At 36.4% G+C, this 23292-nt stretch overlaps 1 protein-coding gene across 1 annotated transcript in view; it reads right to left on the reverse strand.

The window, feature by feature from the left end:
* Positions 1-23292, reverse strand: part of LOC150095576 (solute carrier family 4 member 11-like) — a 341029-nt gene that overhangs the window by 80621 nt on the left and 237116 nt on the right. Inside the window, exons 9-10 of the mRNA XM_090410034.1 lie at positions 18624-18697; positions 3256-3472 (exon numbers count right to left, since the gene is read on the reverse strand). Coding sequence (XP_090266160.1) covers positions 3256-3472; positions 18624-18697 — 291 coding nt within the window. The remainder of the gene's footprint in view (positions 1-3255; positions 3473-18623; positions 18698-23292) is intronic.

Consider the following 23292-nt stretch of genomic DNA (forward strand, 5'->3'; position numbering starts at 1 on the left):
AAACCTAGGTGACCAAATCTGAGCACAGTAGTCTAGATGGGGTCTTATCAAGGCTCGATACAGAGGAACAATAACCTGCTTGTCTCTGCTTGTCATCGTATTCTTCAGCAACCAAGTGATTTGATGAGCTGTTTTGGTCACTTTTGCAATGTGTCCCCTAAATTTCAATTCCTTATCTACCAACACTCCTAAATCTCGTGCCTCATCAATTTCCTGGAGCACGGTTCCACCAATGCAGTAAACTGCCGCCAATCTTTTCACCCCAAAATGCATAACCTTACATTTTGCCACATTAAACTGACATCCATTCTCCTTAGCCCAGACCTCCAATCTATCCAAATCATCCTGCAAAATTTTGACGTCATCTGCATTCACTATTGCCCTACCCAACTTCGCATCATCCGCAAACAAATGAATTGTTCCTCTCAGATCATTTCCTATATCATTTATGAACAAATTAAACAGCAGTGGTCCAAGAACAGATCCTTGTGGCACACCACTAGTCACAGGCCGTCTTGTGGACTCTACTCCTGAGTAAACCACTCTCTGATATCTCTCCGTCAACCACCCTTCTATCCATCTCACCAACCCTATGTCCATTCCCATATGCTGCAATTTACTGATTAGAATTCCATGTGGAATCCTGTCAAAGGCCTTGGCAAGGTCCAGTAGAATCACCGTAAACCCATTACCCTTATCCAGTTCAGCCGTCACTGTGTTATAATACGTGAGCAAGTTACTGAGGCATGACCTACCCTTCACAAAACCATGCTGTCCCCGATACAGTATCCCATTTTTCTTCTATCCAATCTTGTATTTTCCTCTTGACTATTTTCTCTAAGACCTTGACAATGATTCCTGATATGCTAATCGGTCGGTAATTTACTACAGCAGTCTTGGAACCACCTTTATGCAGTGGAACTATTTTCCCCTCTTTCCACCCGCTCGGGACTAACCCAGACCCGAGACTCAAATTAAACAGAATGGTCAAGGGTACTGACAATTCTTTAGCTGCTTCTCGTACAACACGAGCTGGTATACCATCCAATCCCACAGATGTATTGACATTGAGGTTATGCAATAGACTACTCACCTCCACTTCATTAACCACAATTCCCGTATAATCTACTGGTTTATTCGTTTCTGCAATGTCACCACCTGGATGATATACTTTTGCAAAGTGCTCACTCAGTAACTCAACTATCTTAACTGATTCAGTTACCTCCCTACCATCGGCATTCTTTAAAATCAATCTGCCATGTACATTTTTCCTTTTACTTGCTACATATCTAAAAAACTGTTTAGGATTCTCTTTAGCCTGCATGGCCAATGTTCTTTCGTAATCCTCTTTTGCTTTTCTTACCACACTCGTCACCCTTCTGGCCTGTGCTTTATACCGTTCATGTGCCTGCCGGTCACCCTTCTCCTTAAATTCCCTCCATAGTTGTTTCTTTTTTTGCAACTCAATCTTAATGGTGTTATTCATCCATTTAACCCCTACTTGATTTATTATTCGGACTCTAGGTATACAGTCAGCCATTGCTTCATGCAAGCACTTCTTAACTACCTCCCATGCACTATCGACTTCTAGTCCTTGCAATTGTACATGCCATGGCACTGAACCGATCAAACTCCTAAGCTTGTCATACTTTCCAGCCCGATAATTCCACATGTACCCTGTCTTAATTGAAAATTCTACACCTTTAGCCACCTCCCAAGTTAAGACCCTATGATCACTCTCACCGATTGGTGGCAATGTGGTCATATTTGTTACAGCCAAATCCTCAGATGTAATTACTAGGTCAAGCACTCTCTGACCCCTAGTATTTTCCATTACATGCTGTCGCAGATAGTTATCCCTTAATAACCGCATAAAATCCAGTTCCTTCCTCCCGTGTGTCCTCTCCTCACTCCAATCAATGCGACCATAGTTGAAATCTCCCATAATAATCACCCTCCTTCCACCCATTTCTTCTATTTGCTTGTGCATACTGTCACCACCATCTTTTCCATCACCTGGTCTATAGCAGCACCCAATTGTATATTTAGTTCTGCTAGCCACAATCTCATACCAAATGGCCTCAAATGTGCTCTTTTCTCTATCCTGCAATTCAACTTCTATTCTCCTTGGCTGGAGCTCATCAGCTATCATCAACAATACTCCTCCCCCCATTTTATTCTCTCTGTCATTCCTGAACACACTATACCCATCACATTCAATCCCACTAGTTATATCATCTACAGTCAGCCATGTTTCACTAATACCTATAACCTGTGGTCTGGAAGTGCCAACCATGGCCAAAAACTCTTCCTTCTTGTTTCTAATACTCCTAGTATTAGTGTACATGAATTTAAGACCCCCATTAGCCCCAACCCTACCTTGATGCCTTATATTAACTATCCCACTCAGATTTGTTGTCCTTATTTGCTCTGGCATATTATATTCATTCTTACATTCAACTGCCTCTATAAGGACTGTATCTCTACTCCCCCCCCCCCCCTAACAAATCTAGTTTCCCTGAATTTGCACATCCACTACATTCAGCAACACTTTCTCAAGTCTTCTTACACTGTAACCATTCAAATGCAAGCCATCCATCTTATATAGATCCTTTCATCCATCAAACTCACTCCACACATCCACAAATTCCACACCACTCGTCATACATAACCCACGCATAAAGTCATTTGCAATTATAGCCCTCCTTTTAAACATTTCACTGTCATACCGTGGCAAAAGACTAATCATTCTAACTCTCTCACTCTTTTCTTTTGCTACCTCAAACAATTCATTCAGGTCTTCTATCATTTCCATTTTATCTCCTTTCAAATCATTCGTACCTGCCACAACAATCATTTCTTTCACCCTTTCCTTTTGCTCTCTAATAGACGCAGTTACGTCCTTTATGGTCGCACCAGGTTGGTACGATTTTGTCAAATCCTCTACTAACACACCTCGTAATAACGAGTCTCCATACAGCACTCTATCCTTCATTCTGTTCATGTTCACATTCATACGTCTATTTTTCCTGTCATAATGATTTATAATGGATTAATATACAATTTAAGATAAAATATTTCACATACTTATTTAGTTGCTTGTTTTCTACTTATGAAATTTCTTTATTTTTAATGATGCTCAAACTTTAATATGTTATAAAGGAAAACATATGCCATTAAAATAATTATAAACACATCATTAGTTGATGTTACCTATGATTAATTTAGCGATTTTAATTTAAATGATTAACTTACGTTTTATTAAAATTATATAAGGACACTGCCAACCAGACAGTCCCAAACATGAGCAACAGAAACAGAAGGCTGTTCTCCCTTTTACACTTGGGAAGAGCTACCACAGACTGTGACTCGTTGAGACTGGAGTTCCCAATCCAAAAAGGAAACTGTTCCAGTGTAGTACCTGCGGCAGAATCTTCAACACAAGCTTCAGAGAAATAATGTTGGTGGAAATCTATAAAAGAGCAATATAATGAATGATTATGAAAAAACTTATAATTACTTTAATATATAATTATTAACATAGTATATTAATTACTATTAATATATTATATTAATAATAGAAACTTAATAGAAAATATTAATAAGAAAAATAAAAAATTAATAAGAAAAATCTTAGTATGAATATTAATAGAAAATAAAAGAAAATTAATAATATAGTATATTATTAATTAATACCTAATATACTAAAACGTAATGAAGCAAAATGGCAGGTTCAGCTTGTAAGTCAGCTCCAGCCAAACACAGGTATGCGGATATCTCCACAAACAGTGCAAGATGTCTGCAACAAGTAAGCCTATATGCCCAAAGGCCTATAGTCTGCAATCCTTTATCCAGATCACTTTTTCAGTCATGTGTCCATAAAAATTAGCCAAGATACCAATGGGTTAATGTACTCTTTACATATGAGAGTCATTTTCGTTTTTCTTCTAATTCTAGGCAACACTTGATCTGACATGAAAGTGATACTGCTTATCTTCACGAGAATGTTCTTGAAAGGGATAGATATGGTGGTGCTGGGGCCATAGTGTGGGGAGGTATTATGCTTAATGGGTGCACTGAGCTATAAGTGCTGGAAAAAGGGACCATGACTGGTGAACAATATCACAATAAGGTTCTTCATCATGTTCTATTGTTCTGTGGTGCTGTAGGTGAAGAATTCATTTAATGGATGACAATGTCACACCACATCATACTCCAGCAGTAGAGATACTTCTGGAGACTGAGAATATTAATCGAATCGAGTGGTCAGCACACTCCCCACAAACATGTTCTATGTGGAACTCAATAAGGAATGCACTGATATTCAAAATTCCCCTCCAGAAAACAAACAAGGCCTTATTGCTCTGAAGGAAAGGTTATACCCCATCATATCAATATATCAAAAAAATGAAAATTTTTTGATATAAAGGTAAAAATGTACTTTGTCCTTAACTTTTGGACACCAGTGTAGAACAATGGATATTGTGCTCTTCCATTCAAAAAGATCAGGGTTTGATTCTCATCAAGACAAGAGTAACCTTTATATGGCCTTTTTCAACTGAAGGTGAGTTAGCAGATCTTATATGGGGTAGCAGGGTTTTTCCCCTTTTGAGAACTTGAGCTTTGAGTCTTGTTAAACTGGTTAAATGAATTATGTTAAACTGGTCATAGAACTCACAATTTAAGGACAAAAATAATATTGGTGGGAGTTAGATGGCACTGTGTGTCAATGAGAAATGGTGCCATTGTGTGCAGTTGGAAGATTAATTAGTGGAGTGATCAGTATCTCAGGAGTGGTGGTTAAGGTATTTGAGCAGTTGATCAGAGATAGAATTCAGGAATGGATGAATACAAATATGACACTATATATATGGTACTAGATTGTGGAGAGTGGGTCATCTTGCCTTAGTAATTTATTCACTCTCTATAATACAGTGACAGTTAAGTTGGATAAAGAAAATGATATCCTTCTAGACTTTGCAAAGACATTTGACAGGAACTCTATTGTGTGCTGATGATGCAAAACTGGATAAGGCAATAATTAACGGTAATAAAAATGATATAATGTACTGCAGAATGATGTGAATGAACTGACCATGCAGGCAAAGCATAATGTTTGCAAGTTTAAGGTTGAAAAGTAATAAGGTTATGTCTTAAGCTTTTCCACATGAGCTGTGTGCAACAGTCACTAACAGAACTGGAATCTAAGAAAATGATCTGGGGATAATGGAGTGATGATGGACAGGGAGATTTAGTTTAAAGGACATATAACAAAAGTGGATAAAATAGATAAAATATTACTCATAGGATCACATGGATGTTGAAGAACATACTGGTAAGCAAAAATAAGTGGTTATTAAACAAGATATGATGTGTAGACACAAGAAAGTTTATTACTAACTTATTAATTATTAAGCATATATTTTGAACTGAAACTTACATCTTTAATGTCAGAATTCAAAAGGTAAAATAGAATAGTATAGAACAGTAGATATAAGGTTAGATATATTATCATCAAACCTCCATGGAGTGAAGTGACTCATTGTGGGAGGTCCCACTATTACACACACAGCTTATCATACTGTACCTTAAATATATTCACTGTCTCTGCATTCACAACAGGCAATGCATTCCAATCACCCACCACTCTCCATGCAAAAAATTTGCTCCTCACTCCATTGCTCATACCTCCTTATATTCACAAATGACTTTTTTCCCTTTGTTCTTCCCCATTCTATGTAAAACATCATCCACATTAATCTGGTAACAACCCATAAAGATATTAAACTTATGCCTTAATGATATCCCACCCCTCCTCATATCCACTAGTCTCTGCAATTTACATTTCCTCAATCTGTCTTTATACTCAACATTTCAGAGACCAGAAACTAATTTTATAGTCTCTGGACCTTTTCCAGTATCTCCTCACCCTTTTGAAAACTGAGTGATCAAATTTGTGCATAATAGTCCATATGGGGCCTAATCAAAGCTTTATATAGTGGAACCATAACGTTCTGGCTTTTACACGTTGATGTCCTCCTTATCATTGCTATAATCCATTGTCCTGTCTTTATAATTCTAGCAATATGTCCCCAAAATTTTAGGTCCTTATCTACAATCACTCCCAGATTCCTCATATCCAAAATTGCCAACAATTATATGCTCTGCTTTCCATCTTTGCTTCCCAAATTTTAAAACTTACACTTTGCAACATTGAACTATCAACTCAATTACTTGTCCATTTAGCCAGCACATTCAAATCCTCTTGCAAAGCCACATTGGCTTCATTTCCGATTGCTCTTCCAAGTTTGCATCATCTACAAACAACTGAATATCACCATTCAGACCCCTTCCGATATCACTAACGTACAATTTGAATAGCAATGGTCCCCAAACATTAATTTACTTTATTTTTTAATTTAATTTTTTTACCATAAGAGGTCAGGCTAGAAAGCTTAATTAGTTTCAGACATTATATATTTTGAAATAATACACTTTTAGTTGCTTTAATGTAGTGCATATGTATAGTGTGATCAAAATTAAAATATTCCAGTTTAAGGCCTTGTAGAGTGTGCCATCTACTAACTCAAATGCTGTGAAACTTTGCAGGCATTATTGTGTGTGTCATGTGGAAGCTATATCTGGAAAAAAAAATAGCAGTTCCAAAATTCACCATCAGGGACACTGTACAATGTACTGAATGTAGATGTAGTAATTTTTCTGTGTGTAAGGAGAAAAGCAACAAGCATAAATAATACATTTTTATTCACTTCCATTATGCATTCACAGACTGCATTGTTCAATGTACTACCCTTCCCAATATGCCACAAACTATCATTTGTATAGTATGTTCAACAGCAGAAACACAGCTGGTCTGGACTGATGTTGTACATATGACATTATGCTGTCTTTCAGTGCCAGCAAGTTATTAGGATGATCCCAATAAACCCTGTCTTTGAGAAATCCCCATAGCCAGAAGTTACAGGAGATTAGATCAGGTGAATGAGGCAGTCATGCAGTGGGAAACACACGCTCTGGCTTATGTAAAATGTTCTTGAATCTCCTGCATGAAAATGACAATCCATACACAGGTGCTGCTGTAGCTGTTGCACAACAAAATTGTTTATCATATCACAATACAACTCTCAGCAGTAACTGTGCAGGTCACAGAACCCAACTGGCAAATATCCTCAAAGAAGAATGGTCCAATTATAAATAAAGCTGTAAACCTGCACCAGACAGTAACTTTGGGTGAATGCAAAGGAAGTTGTTAGACTGAATGTGAGCTTTGCGTAGCCCATACCCATCAACTGTGGGTATTCACAGCCCTGTTCAAGTGAAAGTGAGCCTCCCCACAAAATCGTCCATGGCCAAGCAGTGTCCAACTACACTCAAGCAATAAATGTTAAAGCAAATATTAGTCATCTTTCAAAGTCTTGTGAGAACAATTTCTGTGTTCGAGTTATCTTGAATGGATAGAAATGAAAAATCTTCTGTAGAATTTTCCACACAGTTGTGCAAGGCACATCCATGTGTCTTGATACAGCACATGCACTGCAGGGATCAAGGCTGTTATTCATGGCTTGCTACACAACAAGATGTAGCAACTTCATTCACTTGTGAATTAATTGTTTGCAAACCTTTGCCAGGTCTAACTCTCAATGATCCCATTTCTTCAAAATGATTATCATTCATCCAGGGGAGAATTCTCCATGCGTGCTATGCTTGCTTCGCAAGCTCATTAATTGAGAAAGAAGTAATATTTATTTGTTAATAAATGCATGCATTTATAAGCATTCCATTTAGGCTTTTATTTTTGTATAGAAGATGTCTTAAGCTTGCATGGCAATAATTGAGCTTTGTTAAATTAAGGGGATAAAAATCCCTTATTATTTTACAGCCAGTATGAGAAACTCTAAGATTGAAAACTACGATCTAAGAGTTTCGTGCCGATGAACTATTGGCGAATCCAAGTGTAAGTGACCACCTGGTAGTACCACACCAAGGCAACTCGAAGCAAAGGTAGAGTAAGCTCTCTCACTATCCTTGATATTTTCTCATAATGTAAAAACACACAGTTCCTAGGAGATGTAATTCGTATAGTGAGGGTATATAAGTTCTTTTCACTTAAACTTTGATATCATCCAGGTCTAGCTACTTACTGATGAGACCTCAAAAAAAAGTTGAAACCGGTCTGAGTAGTGACCTCTCCTCATAATGTAAAGCAGTATTACATCTCCTAGGAGTTGTGTGTTTTTACATTATGAGAAAATATCAAGGATAGTGAGGGAGCTTGCTCCACCTTTGCTTCGAGTTGCCTTGGTGTGGTACTACCAGGTGGTCACTTACACTTGGATTCGCCAATAGTTCGTCGGCACGAAACTCTTAGATCGTAGTTTTCGATCTTAGAGTTTCGCATACTGGCTGTAAAATAATAAGGGATTTTTATCCCCTTAATTTAATTAACTTCGCCAGAAAAATAGCCGTTTGGCTTTTCATCTTGGTTATAATTGAGCTTTGTGTTGTGTATTGAGGGCCGATGCTTGCTTGTCTAGTCAAAGCTATCTTGGGTTGCTTGGTTGTAGGAGTTTCCAGGTCCTCGCAGCAGCACTGTGATTTATTATTATTATTAACCAAGACCTCATGGAGTCAAAGACTCATCTGGGTTTCATGCACGCCCATAGCCATTTCATGTAGTCTCACTCTGCTGCTTAAACACAGGCCATATGCAGTCAACGTAGCTCTAGCCAGTGAGCTTCAGCCAGCCTTTACAAGTGTGTTTGTTGCTTGGGAAAATTAACTTACAAGCAACTTTTTATGACAATGTTATTGACCAGTTCATAAAGAAGAACCGTAGGATAGAATTTGTATTCAAGTAACTAAATTGAAAAGATAGAATATCATTTGTAAAATAAATGTTGTATTTGTATGATTAAATGTACATAAATTTCTAAATACAGTATATAATTTTAAATGGTCAGTAATTCATTATTCCGCTTATCAGACTTCAATCACACCTCTCACTCCCCGAATGATAACAAGAGCAAGTGTGAATTTCAAGACCTGCATTCATTGCAGAGCACAATGAGATAGTGGAGACCTCAGACATTTGTTCAGGTGATGAAATTTGCAGAGTGCAGCAACAGCATAGGTAGTACAGCTTCACAAGTTGGAGCAAGGTTAGTGCCATCACTGTGGGCAGTATTAACAACCAGAGTGAAGGGAAAAATCCCATGTCCATATTTTTAAACCCTCCTGTCACCTGCTGAGTTGTGCAAAATGTAAATTCCATACAATTCATGTTTACAATGCCCCGGTTGTAAATTTTGGAACTACTCCCCTCCCCCCGAGATATCGCTCCTACATGATGCACAATGTATTCCTGCAAAGTTTTGCAGTACTTGGATCACTGGATGACACTCTACAAAGCTGTAAAGATCTAAATATAGAATTTAATGTTGCTAAAGTTTTTAACAGGTAGTTGAGTTCATAATTTAACAAATTCATGTTCAATCTCAGGGAATATAAAGAGAGTGAGCGTGCTGCCCTGGTATGATAATGTGGAGTGGAAGAGAATAGAAGCGATAATGAATGCCATAATACCAAGAATGCATAGGAAAAGAGATCTGGAATATGTAGATGTGTGGAGTAGTACATTTGAAGATAGAAGAGGGCTTATGCAAGAGATGGATTACATTTGAATGCAGAAGGATGCAGGCATTTGGAGAGGCTGTTGTTTCCTGGGAAGTGAGAGTGTCAAGCAAGGAAACTAGAATTTCAAGAGTAGAATGCAGAAGGAACAGCTTCATGTGGGGGCATGCAGACTACAAAGTTTGGCAGATAGAAGACAAAGAAAGATATGAATGAGACATTTAAGCTGGTGAAGGGTTATTATTAGATTAACACTGGGGAGATTTATTCATATAGTAGAAAGAGAGAACGGAACAAGGGACCATCCCCCTTTTTGGGGAGATAAGATTAAGGCTACAAATTACAGGCCAATCTGTGTGTCTGGTTTGTTGTTAAAGTATTAGAGAAGTTGGTGAGGACTAGAATTCAGAAGTAAGTTCATAATAGCCAGATTCTTTATAATGGTCAGCATAGGTTTGTTAGGGGAAAGTCATGTTTCAGCAATCTGCTTACGTATTACAACAAGGTGACAAATTCACTCAATAAATGAGATGCATGTATAATGGCATATTTACATTTTTAAAAGGCCATTGATAGACTACCACATGACAAACTGAATTATATAACAGACTAGTAAGTTGGATAGCAGATTGGCTGTCAGACAAGTATCAGCAGGCTGTATAGAGGAATGGTATCCCAAAAGAAAGTCACTAGTGGAGGGCCACAAGGATCAGTATTGGGACCATTATTATTTAATTTGTATGTTAATGACATTGGATCTGGCTTAACTGGAGATTTAACTAGCTCTTAACTATGTACAGCCATTTGAAAATGATGAAATGTTGAGATGAGCTATAACAAGTAGAGCAGACATTTTGGCATTGCAGGAGGATCTGAATAGACTATATGAGTAAGCAAATGAGTGGAACTTTCAGTTTAATGTTACAAAGTGCAGGGTCTTGAAATTTAGTAAGAAAGTTTGGGATGCAGAGTATGTAGTTAATGGAAAACGTTTGAAAGAGGTGGAGATGAGTGATTTGGGACTGATGGTAGACAGAGACTTGAAGTTTAGGAGTCAAAGTGCTAACATTGTAAGAACATCATAATGGATTATGGCAATAATGAGGATGACATTGACATGCAGAAGCAAAGAAGTTATGGTTCCCTTGTATAAGCTTTGATCTGACCACACATGGACTACTGTGCACAGATTTGGTTGCCTGGTTTTCAGAGGAATAAGGATGTATTGGAGAAAGTCCTGAGAAGGTTCATTAAGTTAATATCATATCTATGGAATGTCATATATGAGGAGAGATTGAGGGAATACAATTTACAGAGCCTTGTCAATAGAAAAAGAAGAAGTGATATGATTAATACAAGTTGGCGAGGGGTTGTTACCAGATTACTGTGGAGAAGATATTTCATAGAGTAGCAGTAGACAAGGGCAGAACTAGAGGCCATTCATAGAAGTTGTATAAGGAGGGTATGAGCAGGGGAATGAAAAGAAGATTTTTGCATGGAGAGTGATTGATGAGTGGAATGCATTGCCTGTAAGTATGGTGTTAGATCCTGAATGGAGAACTTTTGAAAGGAAATTATTCATTCAGGATTTAACATGTTAAATCTAGCAACTTAAGGAGATATCTGCACTCCAGCAAAAAATAAAGAAAATTGTTTGCTATATGTGAAAATATGTATTCCTTATATGTAAATTACTAAGATTTTATTGCTGTCTAACCAGAAATCAAAACAGAGAATCTGTATCGGAATAGAGAATTTGTATAAGAAAATTATTAGTTTCATTAAGGTATCTAGTATGCTGTAAATCACTAGACAAGTTGTAAGTAGCAGTCCAAAGGTCGCATGAAAGCCATACAAGTTGAGCGTAGGGCCGGAGTCAATGGCATACGTGGAAGATGATGTTAGCACACTTTCCACGAAAACACTCCAAGAGCAAAAGGAGAGTAAGGAATCAACTTGGGGGCATGAACAAAGAGGGTCGTGCGGAAAATATGCAGTGAAAAAGAGGGCGCACGAAGTGAGAATATAAGGCGATGTGCGCCATTTTACGGGACTTTTTTCTGGCTTTTCATCTCATGGATCCTTTGACTAGTGGTTCGAGAGAGACGTGCATCAGTGCAGCACAGCAATATCAGACAGCAGGCCTTTTCCTGGAGATGCTTGAGAGATTCCACGTGGAGCTAATCGTGAGATATCAGCCTCTGCAGAATCGAGCCCTCGCTGAATGTCCCATCGGAAGGAACGGAGAAAGTTTTCTTTGACGAGATAACAGACATGTGTATGTCCGGCAGCAGCAGCAGTTCAAGGACAGCGTAGCCCCAATGCCAGGCATAGAGACAGCCTAATTGGAAGGTAACCAGATCCTACATGTGGAAGCAACTTGATATCTGGAAAAAGAGTTGGTAAAGTAGAGAATTTTGTTATATGTTTCAGTTGTGCTAAAGGAAAGAAATTGTGTGTAATAGAAGAATGTGGACAATTTACTAGAGAACTTTAGTGAAAATTATTATTTGGAGAAACTAGCTTCTATTAAACAAAATTGTCTGGAAGCGATTACATATATGAGTGTCACTGAATTTGATACGTGAAGCTGATATTGCAGAAAGCAATTAATTGAACGACATCAGAACGTATAATGTGTAACTAATGAGTAATTTGTGGAAAAGGATTATAGTTTGTGTAATGTGTTCCATTTACCTTATCTAGTTTTGTTTAGCATTTTCCTGAACTAACTTAGTATGATTTGAATTAACTTAGTATGTACTGATTTTCTTAGCATGAATTTATTTTGCATGAATTTGAGATCATTGAATATATGATACATCATAGTTGTAAATGTCTTGAAATCTCAATAAATACGTTTTATTACTTATGCCTGAGTTATGCCTGACCGAAATCAAATTACCACTTATAAAATTGAACCAAGGCGGGAGGGAATAGAAAGTGTTTAGAGATAGATTACAGGTCACGACTGCTAACTGAAATCTATATGGCCGTAACAGAGTGTTTATTAATGTGTATATGCCTAAAGTTCTAGGAAAGTCTTCCTGAGTAAGAGTGCCTTCTATTATAGGATACTGGCTGGTGCAGCTTAAAATATAAATTTGTCAGTATCCGAAAAGGAGACAAACCATAGATAGAAATTTCTTAGGTCCGTATGCAGAATAGATAATAGCGATTGCAGAGATAATAAAGGTTAGAAAATAGGTGAAAGCAACGATGTAACAATGGCGAGTGTGGAAACTGAATGGGTTTAATTCATAGTTCTAAAATCTTTTTGCTTGAGAGGGCATAGACTTTCCTATGACGAGTCCTTTGACTCCATGGAGGTCAGATATTATTATTAATAATAATATTCTTTCTTTACAAATGTTCTTATTTGGCTAACTAAATAAGATGATTAAATCAAGGTTACTTTTATCAACCAGAGACAGATTTGACACCTTGTTCACATTAACAATCTCTGATGCAATCAAATTTAAGCATCTCAATTCCTTATGAGCTTTCTGTTGCATACCATATAAGAGAGTTGTCCCTTAGATGCTATCTCTTCATTACTAATGATCACAGTGATAACATTATTTCCTAATTTAAGTATTTCCTTACCATTATCTAACATGTTGTAATAGGTTTCACGGTATAAAAAGAACACAGATGGTTAAGAAAATAACTATTTATTAACTTAAAAGCTAATATTTCGCTGGTATTATATCCAGCATCTTCAGAGCACACAACACAAAGTGCTCTGAAGATGCTGGATATAATACTAGCGAAATATTAGCTTTTAAGTTAATAAATAGTTATTTTCTTAACCATCGTTCTTTTTATACCGTGAAACCTATTACAACGTGTCTGACGAATACATAAGCCTATCCATGCATATCTAACATGTTTTCAAGCTATATATATATACTGGTGTCCAAAAGCTAAGAACGAACTACAGTTTTACCTGTATGAACATAATGTGGACATAAATTTATTGCCAGCATACTAATAAATTATATTACACAAAAAATGTGTTATAAATTTCATACAAATTAAACCACATTTCTGGCAAAATTTATAAATTTCCTAAGGATGTAGTTAACGAATTAATGTACAGTGCTCACAAAAAACTATAAAGGAGACATATCAGTATGGAACATGTCCACTCCAAATTGCAATGCAGCTCTCCCAAAGTCATATCATGCTTAGCACCAAGTGATTCAGGAGTTCTTGAGGCAAACTGGCCCACTCCTCCTTCAAAAGACAAGACCTTGTTTTCCTAAGGGGAATTTCGAGTAGCAATGCATCTCCCTATAGCATCTCAAGTGTGTTCTATGGGAGTGAGATCTGGGGAGCATGCAGGATTCATGAATTCTTCAACAGTATCATGGAACAATTGATCATCATGCTGAAGAACTTCATTGCAATATTGTTCACCAGTCATAGTCACTTTTTCCATACTTGTAACTTGTGTGTCCATTAAACATAATGCTTCTCCAAACCATGACCATAGCACTGTGTATCTATCCCTTTCAAGAACATTCTTGCGATGGTAAGCAGTATCTCTTTTACGTCAGATTGAGTGTCATCTAGAATAGGAGGAAAGTCTAAAATGATTATGTAGTACATTAGCCCAATGTGTCTTATCAAATTTTTATAGATACAACCACTGAAAACGTGCTCTATGATGAACTGTTGTTAAAGGGACACAGACTACAGGTGTTCAGGTATATAGGCCTACTTGTTGCAGATGTCTTGCTACAGTTTGTCAAGGTATCCCTGTACCTGAATGAAACCGACTTGCAAGTTGACCTACAGTTCTGCATCGATTACATTTTGCTGTTATAACCAAAAATCTGACTTCATGCTCCATGGTAGAGCAAAGGCGACCTCTTAGCAAATGTCTAGTACACATTCAGACATTTGAAATGCAGCCGAGAGCCTGGATACAACATTATGTGAGATTCCAAACTCTCTGGCAATCTCTATAATTTTGCAGCCTTTAAGCTTTCCAATAATCTTCTTATTATTCTTCTCCCTTCAATATATTAGGCCTACTGGCCTGTTATAGAACTATCTTAAGCCCTTTTAAGTCGTACCCATCCCGAGGATAGTGACTAGCCCTATGCCTCCCAGTATATTCTATGGCTGTAGCTGCATGTGTTCACGGGGCTGGTTTGCCTGCATATGGGAGGAGAAACCCCAGATAAACTGGGGAGAAAAACCATTGTGTCCATGCCCAAGACCAGCTGAGAAATATCCTTAAGCTCCTTATGTCAGCGATAGGAACTGAACCCAGGACACTCCTTTCCCAGGTATATGGTTGCGAAGCAGTCACTAGGCTAACTGTGTGGATAGCTTTCCAATAATCCTGTGTGAAATCATTCAGATAATGTCTTTGAGATATTACAAGATATGCAATTTGCAACTTTATTTCTTCACAAAAACAGCTTAGCCTTTTTTCTGTTTATTCTGTTGAGTGCTACCATGTGATCCTTTTGTGCATGATTCGAAAATCTGAATGTGTACCCTTTCTACTCAAATCATCAGTTATACAAATTGTCATGAGCTGATTTGTCTGAATTTGCAGTTGTTATCTTCAGAAGTTGTGTTTGTTCTTAGGTTTTAGACACCAATGTGCAAGCATCCTGCTCAGCATCTCATCTGTCTTCTCCACAATGTAATATACTGCATCAAAACAATTATACTATTCCACCTCCTCTCTTCTGCATGTCTTCCTTGAGATTGAACATTGTCTGCAATGATCAATCTATGTATATAAAGGAAGTGATATCATCACTTCCTTTAAGCAAGATCATCAAAACTACTTTCCTTGTCACAATTTTCTTCCAAATTAACTATTGTAAAATACTTTGAATCTATCAATATTTGGCATACCCCTTGAATGTCTACATTAATAAATAGATAGTGATTTATGAAAATTCTTTCTGATTATTGATTATCACTAATTTACATTTTAGTCTGGAATCTTATAAACCACACTTATAGTCAGAGTAAAGATCAAAGGCTGTATAAGCATAAGTAAACAAGTTTAATGAAGAGCATCATGCAAAAAGGTAATAATGAAAAGAATGTGACTGTTGGGTTTCCTTCTACTGGCTTGCATGTGGTATTTAGTAAGACGTCTGCAGCAAACTTTGGTAGGCAACTGTACATCAAGTTATCATGAAAATATAACCTTAGTGAAGATACAGTTACTCCATCCTGAAAATAATATACTTAAAAAAAAAAAAAAAAAGTAACAATTGTTCTATTACATTATAAAACAGACTGGAAATTTTACAATATATTTTCAAATGCCAAATTTTTACTTATAGGGATGAAATAATCCATATCTGCAAAGTGGAAGATGCAATGTAGATTACTTGACTCCAAACATCTTCAAAGATGGTTGACATATTCGCAATTCCATATATCTAAAACCTACTCAGGAAAAGTTATAAAACCTTATATGGTTTTATGTCACAGATGGACCGTAGGGAATTTGGCAGGTTTGGTGAGAGTGGATTGTTCTTGTTTAAGGAAATTAAATTTTCTAATGAATTTTAGCTTGTTGGCATTTTGTGATCTAGAGAACTTCAAAATGAACTCAAATGCCTTCAAAATACTTTCAAAAACAACAATGGATACTCTAGGAGTACTATAAATAGAATACTGTTTAACTGTCGCCATCAACAACACAATGAAGATACAACTAATTCCAAAGGCTGCATTTCCTTACCTTATATTAGCTCTCTATCCCCAGTTTTAGCAAAAATTTTAAGGATATATAATATCAAGACTTTTTCACTACTTTACCAAAACTCTGCTCAATCTTAAGCCATCCAAAGGATAGACATAATAACCACCAATTTACAGAGTCCTCTGTGATTGTGGCAAACCATACTACGGTCAAACTGAAAAATCCATCGAACTCTGGCTAGAAGAGCACAAAAGAGACATTTCCTACAACAGAGACCTCAGGCCAGCGCCTTGTCCAGCCATGCATTATTTTTTATGGGTTTTTTTAGTTGAAGGTGAGTTAGCCGATCTCATACAGAAGCAGCAGGGTTTTTTCTCTCAGAAACTCGGGTTTTTCATCCCGCATACAGACAAATCAGCCCTTCAGAACACACGCAATTTACAGAGAAAAATACTAGTGGTGGTGGGCAGTCGATGGCATTGATAGTAGAGGTTCAGTGTAGTTGATGGATGGAGTGGTGGAGATGCAGAGTTGTAGAGTAGGTGTCCTCCCTCGATGACTCCTCAAACTCCTTGGAGGTGTCACCAAATAATAATAACCTATTGTACATTAGTACCATTGGTGGGCTAAAGTTTATATAATTTAATTTTGAAACAAATCTAGAGGCCAAACATGGAACTTTAAGTCACTTCAGAGTAAGAAGACGATTTCACAACAGGCGATGAAATTCATCTACCACCTACAGACATTTACAGATATCTGTGGTAGGTTTGAAACTATGGGCTATTATTTGGAGAGAAGAAGCACTACCCATTTGGCCAATCAGGCTAACAATATGAATTTTTTATTTTTTAACCCAGATTATAATCATAAAAATGTGCCAAAAATCAGTAGAAATATTCAATGTGAGCATTTCCAAAGTATCATAGGCAATATTCCCTCTAATTTTTGCTAGCCCATGTGTGCATGAAAAACATTTTGTGCACAAGTTTCCAGTCTCAGATTGAATGTGTAGTTGTTGTGCATGTTGTTCTTTGACATGAGCATTACTGTTTCAACACTCAAATTTAATCAAATTTTCAGTTCTTTTCTGCTGTAATTCTGATAGTAATATTTTAAGGATTTAACACACTAAAACTGCTAACATAATATTTCTCCTATTAATGTTGCTGTTTTTCATCTAACTATAACCTGTGAAATTGCAAGCACTAAATCACTTCACTTAAATCTGAATAGTTACAAAAATCCATCACCATTTGCACATTATGACCACTATCTAGACCCGCATTTCCCAAACTATGTTCTGCGGAAAGTGAATAAGTGTTCTGCGAAAAATTATCAAAATTAATACGAGTCTGGGATGGTTTTAGATGCTGCGACAAGTTCAAACATGTTTGAAAATCAGGTGCTGGATTGCGCTATTAGGGTCAGCGCTGGCATTGACTCAGCCGCCCGGGGTTGTCGATACCTCTGAGCACGAGTGAAGTACGGAGGTATCTATTCTAGGAAATGTGCAGCCACAAGCAAGGCCAATGCGATGTGCGCTGTCGCATTTTTGCAATGCAATACAGCCTGCTGCAGCGATAGTGTGCATTTAGCTTTACTTTATATACAAGACCAATGATACTCGACTCTAACCAAGGTGTTCTGTTAAAATTTCAGGATTTGTGAAGTGTTCCATTGTAGGAAAAGTTTGAGAACCCTGGTCTAGACAGTAGACATTAACAAATATGCCTCTGCAACTTGCAGATGTCAGTGTTAATTTGCCCACATGGAGTAGGCTAAAATTAACTAATTAGAGTGTATTAAGTTGAAATGGGCTAGAGTAATACTGGAGTGGAGACAATGGAGAAATTACTAAATAAAAGGAGTGACTGGTATGATGTGTCATATAATTCGTTTCTATAGTATATTCAAAAATTGATTGTATACTAGAAATTCTGAAAGCAAAAGTTTTCTGCATGCTGTTACTATTATTATTATTATGTGACACCTCCAGGTAGTTGAAAGACTCACCAAGGGAGAGTGTGCCAACAGCATTGAATGATTAATCCCTTCCAACTACTAACCATGCTCAAACTTGCTTAACTTTTTGCATGAGCCATTAGTGGCAGAGGCTCTACCAATCGACCAACCTTTGTTTGCATTACTATGTATGTGCACTCTCTTTTTGACTGGTGTACACACATGGATGCCTGTAGCTCAAAGGGAACATTGATCATAGATGTAATAGCCAAAGAATGCTAGACTAACTGGTTGCAGTTTTCTGATAAATAATACTCACTTTTGTATATGTCCCTCCCCGCATCGACGATGAAAGCTATGCTGATGAAAAGGGCGAAAATCTCTTCTGTGGACCTAAGGTAAATTACAACCTTTAAGTTAATAAAAGCATGAATATTTTAATAAAATACTTATTTGTCAAAATTTTTCTATTGGTCTTGCTGCAAAAAGGTGAAAATAAACAAAAATATCTAGTTACAATACATCCTTTACTTTCAGAGAATAGTGCAACATAAAAGTTCAGAATTCATATTTATAAATTTAGGGACACAAAAACACACGTGTTGAAAAGATTATTTTACTAATTATTAATAAAATAACACTTGACGTTTCGACCCCTGTATCAAGGTCATCATCAGAAGGATACATGTGTATAAAGAACCAAGCTACATGCTCTAGCCCTGTATACCGGTAAACTAAATCTAAGTATTATAAAATATATACACGTTTACACAAGAATATTATTTAATTTGCCAAATATTTCTGTCTGAATATTACAGACCATCTTCAGTGGCTACATAGGAATAATTTTAAAAAACAAGGTGGAATACGAACAACTGATCATTCACAAATAGAACGAGCCGTGTGATGTCATGTCGCTAAGTATTAAAAGAGTAAACATTTTTTTTAATCAGAGTCATGATTAAATTAAAGATATTAATTCAGAAATTCATGTAATAATCTTAAATAACATTAGACTAATATTAAAAAAAAAAAAAGTGTTATTCTGATTAAACTTTCCCAAATTTTTGATTTTTTGATACAGATATACAGTCATTACGACGAAGTAAGGCCTCCAAACTTTGGAGGCCTTACTTCAAATATTTCAGACTGAAATATTTGGCAAATTAAATAATATTCTTGTGTAAACGTGTATATATTTTATAATCCTAATGTCACAAGTATCTTTAAAGAATCATAAATCTATGTAGTTGATTAATCTTTTTCCTAGCCTGACCTCTAGCGATAAAAAAAATAAAAAAAATACAATAAATAAAAAAAAATAATAAAATAAATAAATTTAAAAAAATTACAACTACAATAAACTGCTAAAGTCCTAATGTATTAATATTCTTCTGGATTTGTACAGTTCTGATTGTTATAATATAATTTCCTTCAGTTTCTGTTGAATGTCACAAACACTTCACCAGGTTGTCTTCTTGTAGTGGGATTTTTCTTCAGCTTGTTATACCAGTTATAGATGGGTCCTCCACATTCTTGGAATGGTTAGGCCATCATTTTTGTTGAGATTTGGGTTATGTTTGAGCATTTCACATGACGCTTTAAATTTCCTCTCAAACCAGGTTTTGGTGCAGTGTAGAGACTTGGCATTTTTCCAATCAATTCTGTGGTATGTTTGGAGTGCGTGGTCAGAAAGGCCGGTTTTTCCAAAATGGAGGTATTTAATGTGTCATTTGTATTCGACTTGTCTAATTGGGATAGTTTGCCTGGTTTCCCCTATGTATGGTATGTTACATGTGCATTGTATTTTGTATACCCCTGGGTGGGCTAGGTGTGGAAGAGGATCTTTAGAAAACTGAGTAGGTGTCTTAACTTATTCGGAGGTTTAAAGGTGGTTGTAATGTTGTATTTGTGTAGTGTTCTGTTTATTTTTTCAGAAATGCCTCTAACAATAAGCAATGGCAATAGCATTCCTGAAGTCTTTTTTGTTCTTACTGTTGAGGATCTTGTGAATAGTTTTTTTACTGTATCCATTTCTTATAAATGGTTGGTTGATGATCTTATATTCCTGGTTTAGAGCTTGTTCATTAGAACAAATAGTTTGAGCTCTGTGTTTAAGGGTGCTTATGACATCTAGTTTTTGTGTTGGGTGGTGGTAAGAATTTTTGTGTATGTATTGTCCTGAGTGTGTAGGTTTGCGGTAGACTAAGAAGGAGAGACAGCCAGAGGGAAGATGTGTGATAAGTGTGTCTAGGAACGGAAGAAAGTTGTTTTTTCCCATTTCAATGGTGAATTGGATACATTTGTGTTGTTTGTTTAGGTGGTTAAGGAATGTATTTAGTGCTTCGTGGCCGTGGGGGCCAAATGGTGAAAATATCGTTGATGTACCTGAGCCAAATTTTGGGCTTTAGACATGCTGTCTCTAGAGCACGTTGCTCAAAGTCTTCCATATAAAAGTTAGCTATTGGGGGGAAAAGTGGTGAGCCCATGGCAGTGCCTTCTTTTTGAAGGTAAAAATTGTTTTGCCACACGAAATACCTAAAGCAGAGTACGTAGGCAAAGAGGGCTGTGATGTCGTGTGGAAATATGTTCTGTAAAAGCAAGAAGGTGTCACTGATTGGGACATTGGTGAAAAGGGAAGTTATGTCAAAGCTGACTAATAAATCTTGGTCAATGAGTGTAATGTTTTTAATTTTTTTTATGAAATGTTATTAATGTTGTGTATTTTTTATGTAGGAAGGGGACTGACCTACCAATTACTTGACTGTGGCTGCTAATTTTTTGGCTAAGTAATAATTTGGGCTGTCAATTCCTTCAACAATCGGATGTAATGGTGTGTCTGCTTTGTGTATTTTTGATAGGCCATAAATTCTGGGCACGCGGGCATAATAAAATATTAATTTTTTTGTTCTTTCTTTGGGCCATGTATGGACGGATTTGATTAATTCAGTTGTTTTCTTTTTGTTACGTTTTGTGGGATTGTAGTTTACAACCCCACAAAACAAAAAGGTTGTAGTTCAGAAGAATTTGTAATTTGTTAGAATCAGAATACAAGATTCAGATGAATACAAATCTGTAGGAGTGAAGAGTCTTATGTTGTAGAATCATATTTGTGTGAATTTTATATCACATCATATCAAACAAAAAATGTTAATAGGAAACTAGTAATAGTATAAACTTTATGTGTACTGTTATAGTATCCTATACACTTGTTGAGGGTACATATCACAAGATAATGATAAGTATGAAAGTCATTTTAGAACTTTTAATCACATTTAATAATAGAATGGTGACTGATTACTTAAACTTAAATATGAAGAATGGAATCTGGGATTAAAATTATTGGATTTTGTGACAACATTTGAGAACATAACCCATAACTGAAGTGCTACTTTTCTCTGTAATCAAGGCGAGAGTGACATGGTCTTCATCTGGTGTCAAGACATATGGAGTTTTTAGTAAGGGGAGTATATGTGGAACTACACAGAATGCGATTATGACAAAGTCAGAAGACAGCTTGAAATATTATTATGCTATCAGAAATTGCAAGGCAAAGGACTGTGGAAGGGTATTCTGAAAGGAACCAAGGAAAGATATTAAACTTCATGGGATGTACAAACACTATGAAAATGACAGGCAAAATTAGAAAAGAAAAGAAATCAGACAGACAACCAAAAGAGAAATCTAGAAAGTTCTTTTGCTATGTGGATAAGAAAAGGAAGAATAAGTAAGGGAGAATAACTGAATTACTGAGTGTATTTCATCAGGATATAGCATTCAGGTAGATAGGATACTGCATTTCAAACGTATTATCCTATGATAAGAATAGAGGTTGATGAACTGAAAGTGCTCACGATACTGCAAAATCTTAACATGGAATTAAATGGAAGGTAAGCATTACAAATGGCAATACTCTAAGTTGTTTAATTTTAAGTTTCAGAATTAGCAAAGTTCTAGGGGAGAATTAAAAGAAAGAAATATAGTTCCATAACAAAATCATTAAGAGTATTTTGCTCTTGATGATTGTACATCTGAATATGTATGGTGTGTAAGGATAAATGAAAAGAATAAGAGTATTAAAATGTATGTACAGTGTGATGACAGACTGAAGCATTTTCAAAAACAAGAATAACATGGCTGGTAGCAACCAAAAGATGGTTGGAAGTGTTGATAATTGTAGTATAAATTGCGGAACTTTTGGTAAAGTTAGCAAAAATGAATGCATGAAGTGATTAACTAATGTAAATGAAAGAGGAAGTTATAATGAAGAAAGGGTCAAAGGATTGTGTAGCATTATATGGGATTCAATTATTAGAGATGTGATGAATAACAAGATACATAAAATGTGATTTCTAGGATGCACAATCAGACAAATAACTGAGGCTTTACAGCAGAAATGAAGAGAAGTTGGTAGAGCTAGAAGGTGACAAAAAAAAAAAAAAAGGGATATGAGAAAGTTGTTGCATGAAGTGAAGAAAAATACTGTGGTTCAAGAAGTAGTTCATGTTGCCTGGGTATGACAACAGTTTGATGAAAGAAAGGGATCACAGAGTCAAGATAAAGTGAGTGTAGCTAAGGTGCACACATATACACACGCAGAGAGAGAGAAACAGGAGAAGTAGGTTGGGAAAGTACAAGTGAAGGCAGATATAAGGATTAAAGAGTGATTGCTATATAGAAGAATGGGGTTTAGTTATAACAACTAAAGTCAGGAGAGAAGGCATTGGTATGATGGCCACATCACATCACATCAATACTTAATACCTTACATATTGCAATACAAGGGGTACAGGGAGTATCAGAAATAAGGGAGCCGAGTTTGTGGTAATGGTTGAGTCATTGTGCTCAAGGCTAATGGGCATAAGAGAAAAACTTGGTTAATTGAAAATGATATCCATATAGAAATGGAGAGATATAGAATCTTCTGAAGGGATAAGAATGAGAAAAGAGAAGGGCGAGAGCTGTTAATGATTACAAAGTGAATCTGC

The sequence above is a fragment of the Typopeltis vanoorti genome, chromosome 20 (genome assembly GCF_054136105.1).
Source record: "Typopeltis vanoorti isolate ZY-2024b chromosome 20, IOZ_Tvanoo_1.0, whole genome shotgun sequence".
Taxonomy (NCBI): Eukaryota; Metazoa; Arthropoda; class Arachnida; order Uropygi; family Thelyphonidae; genus Typopeltis; species Typopeltis vanoorti.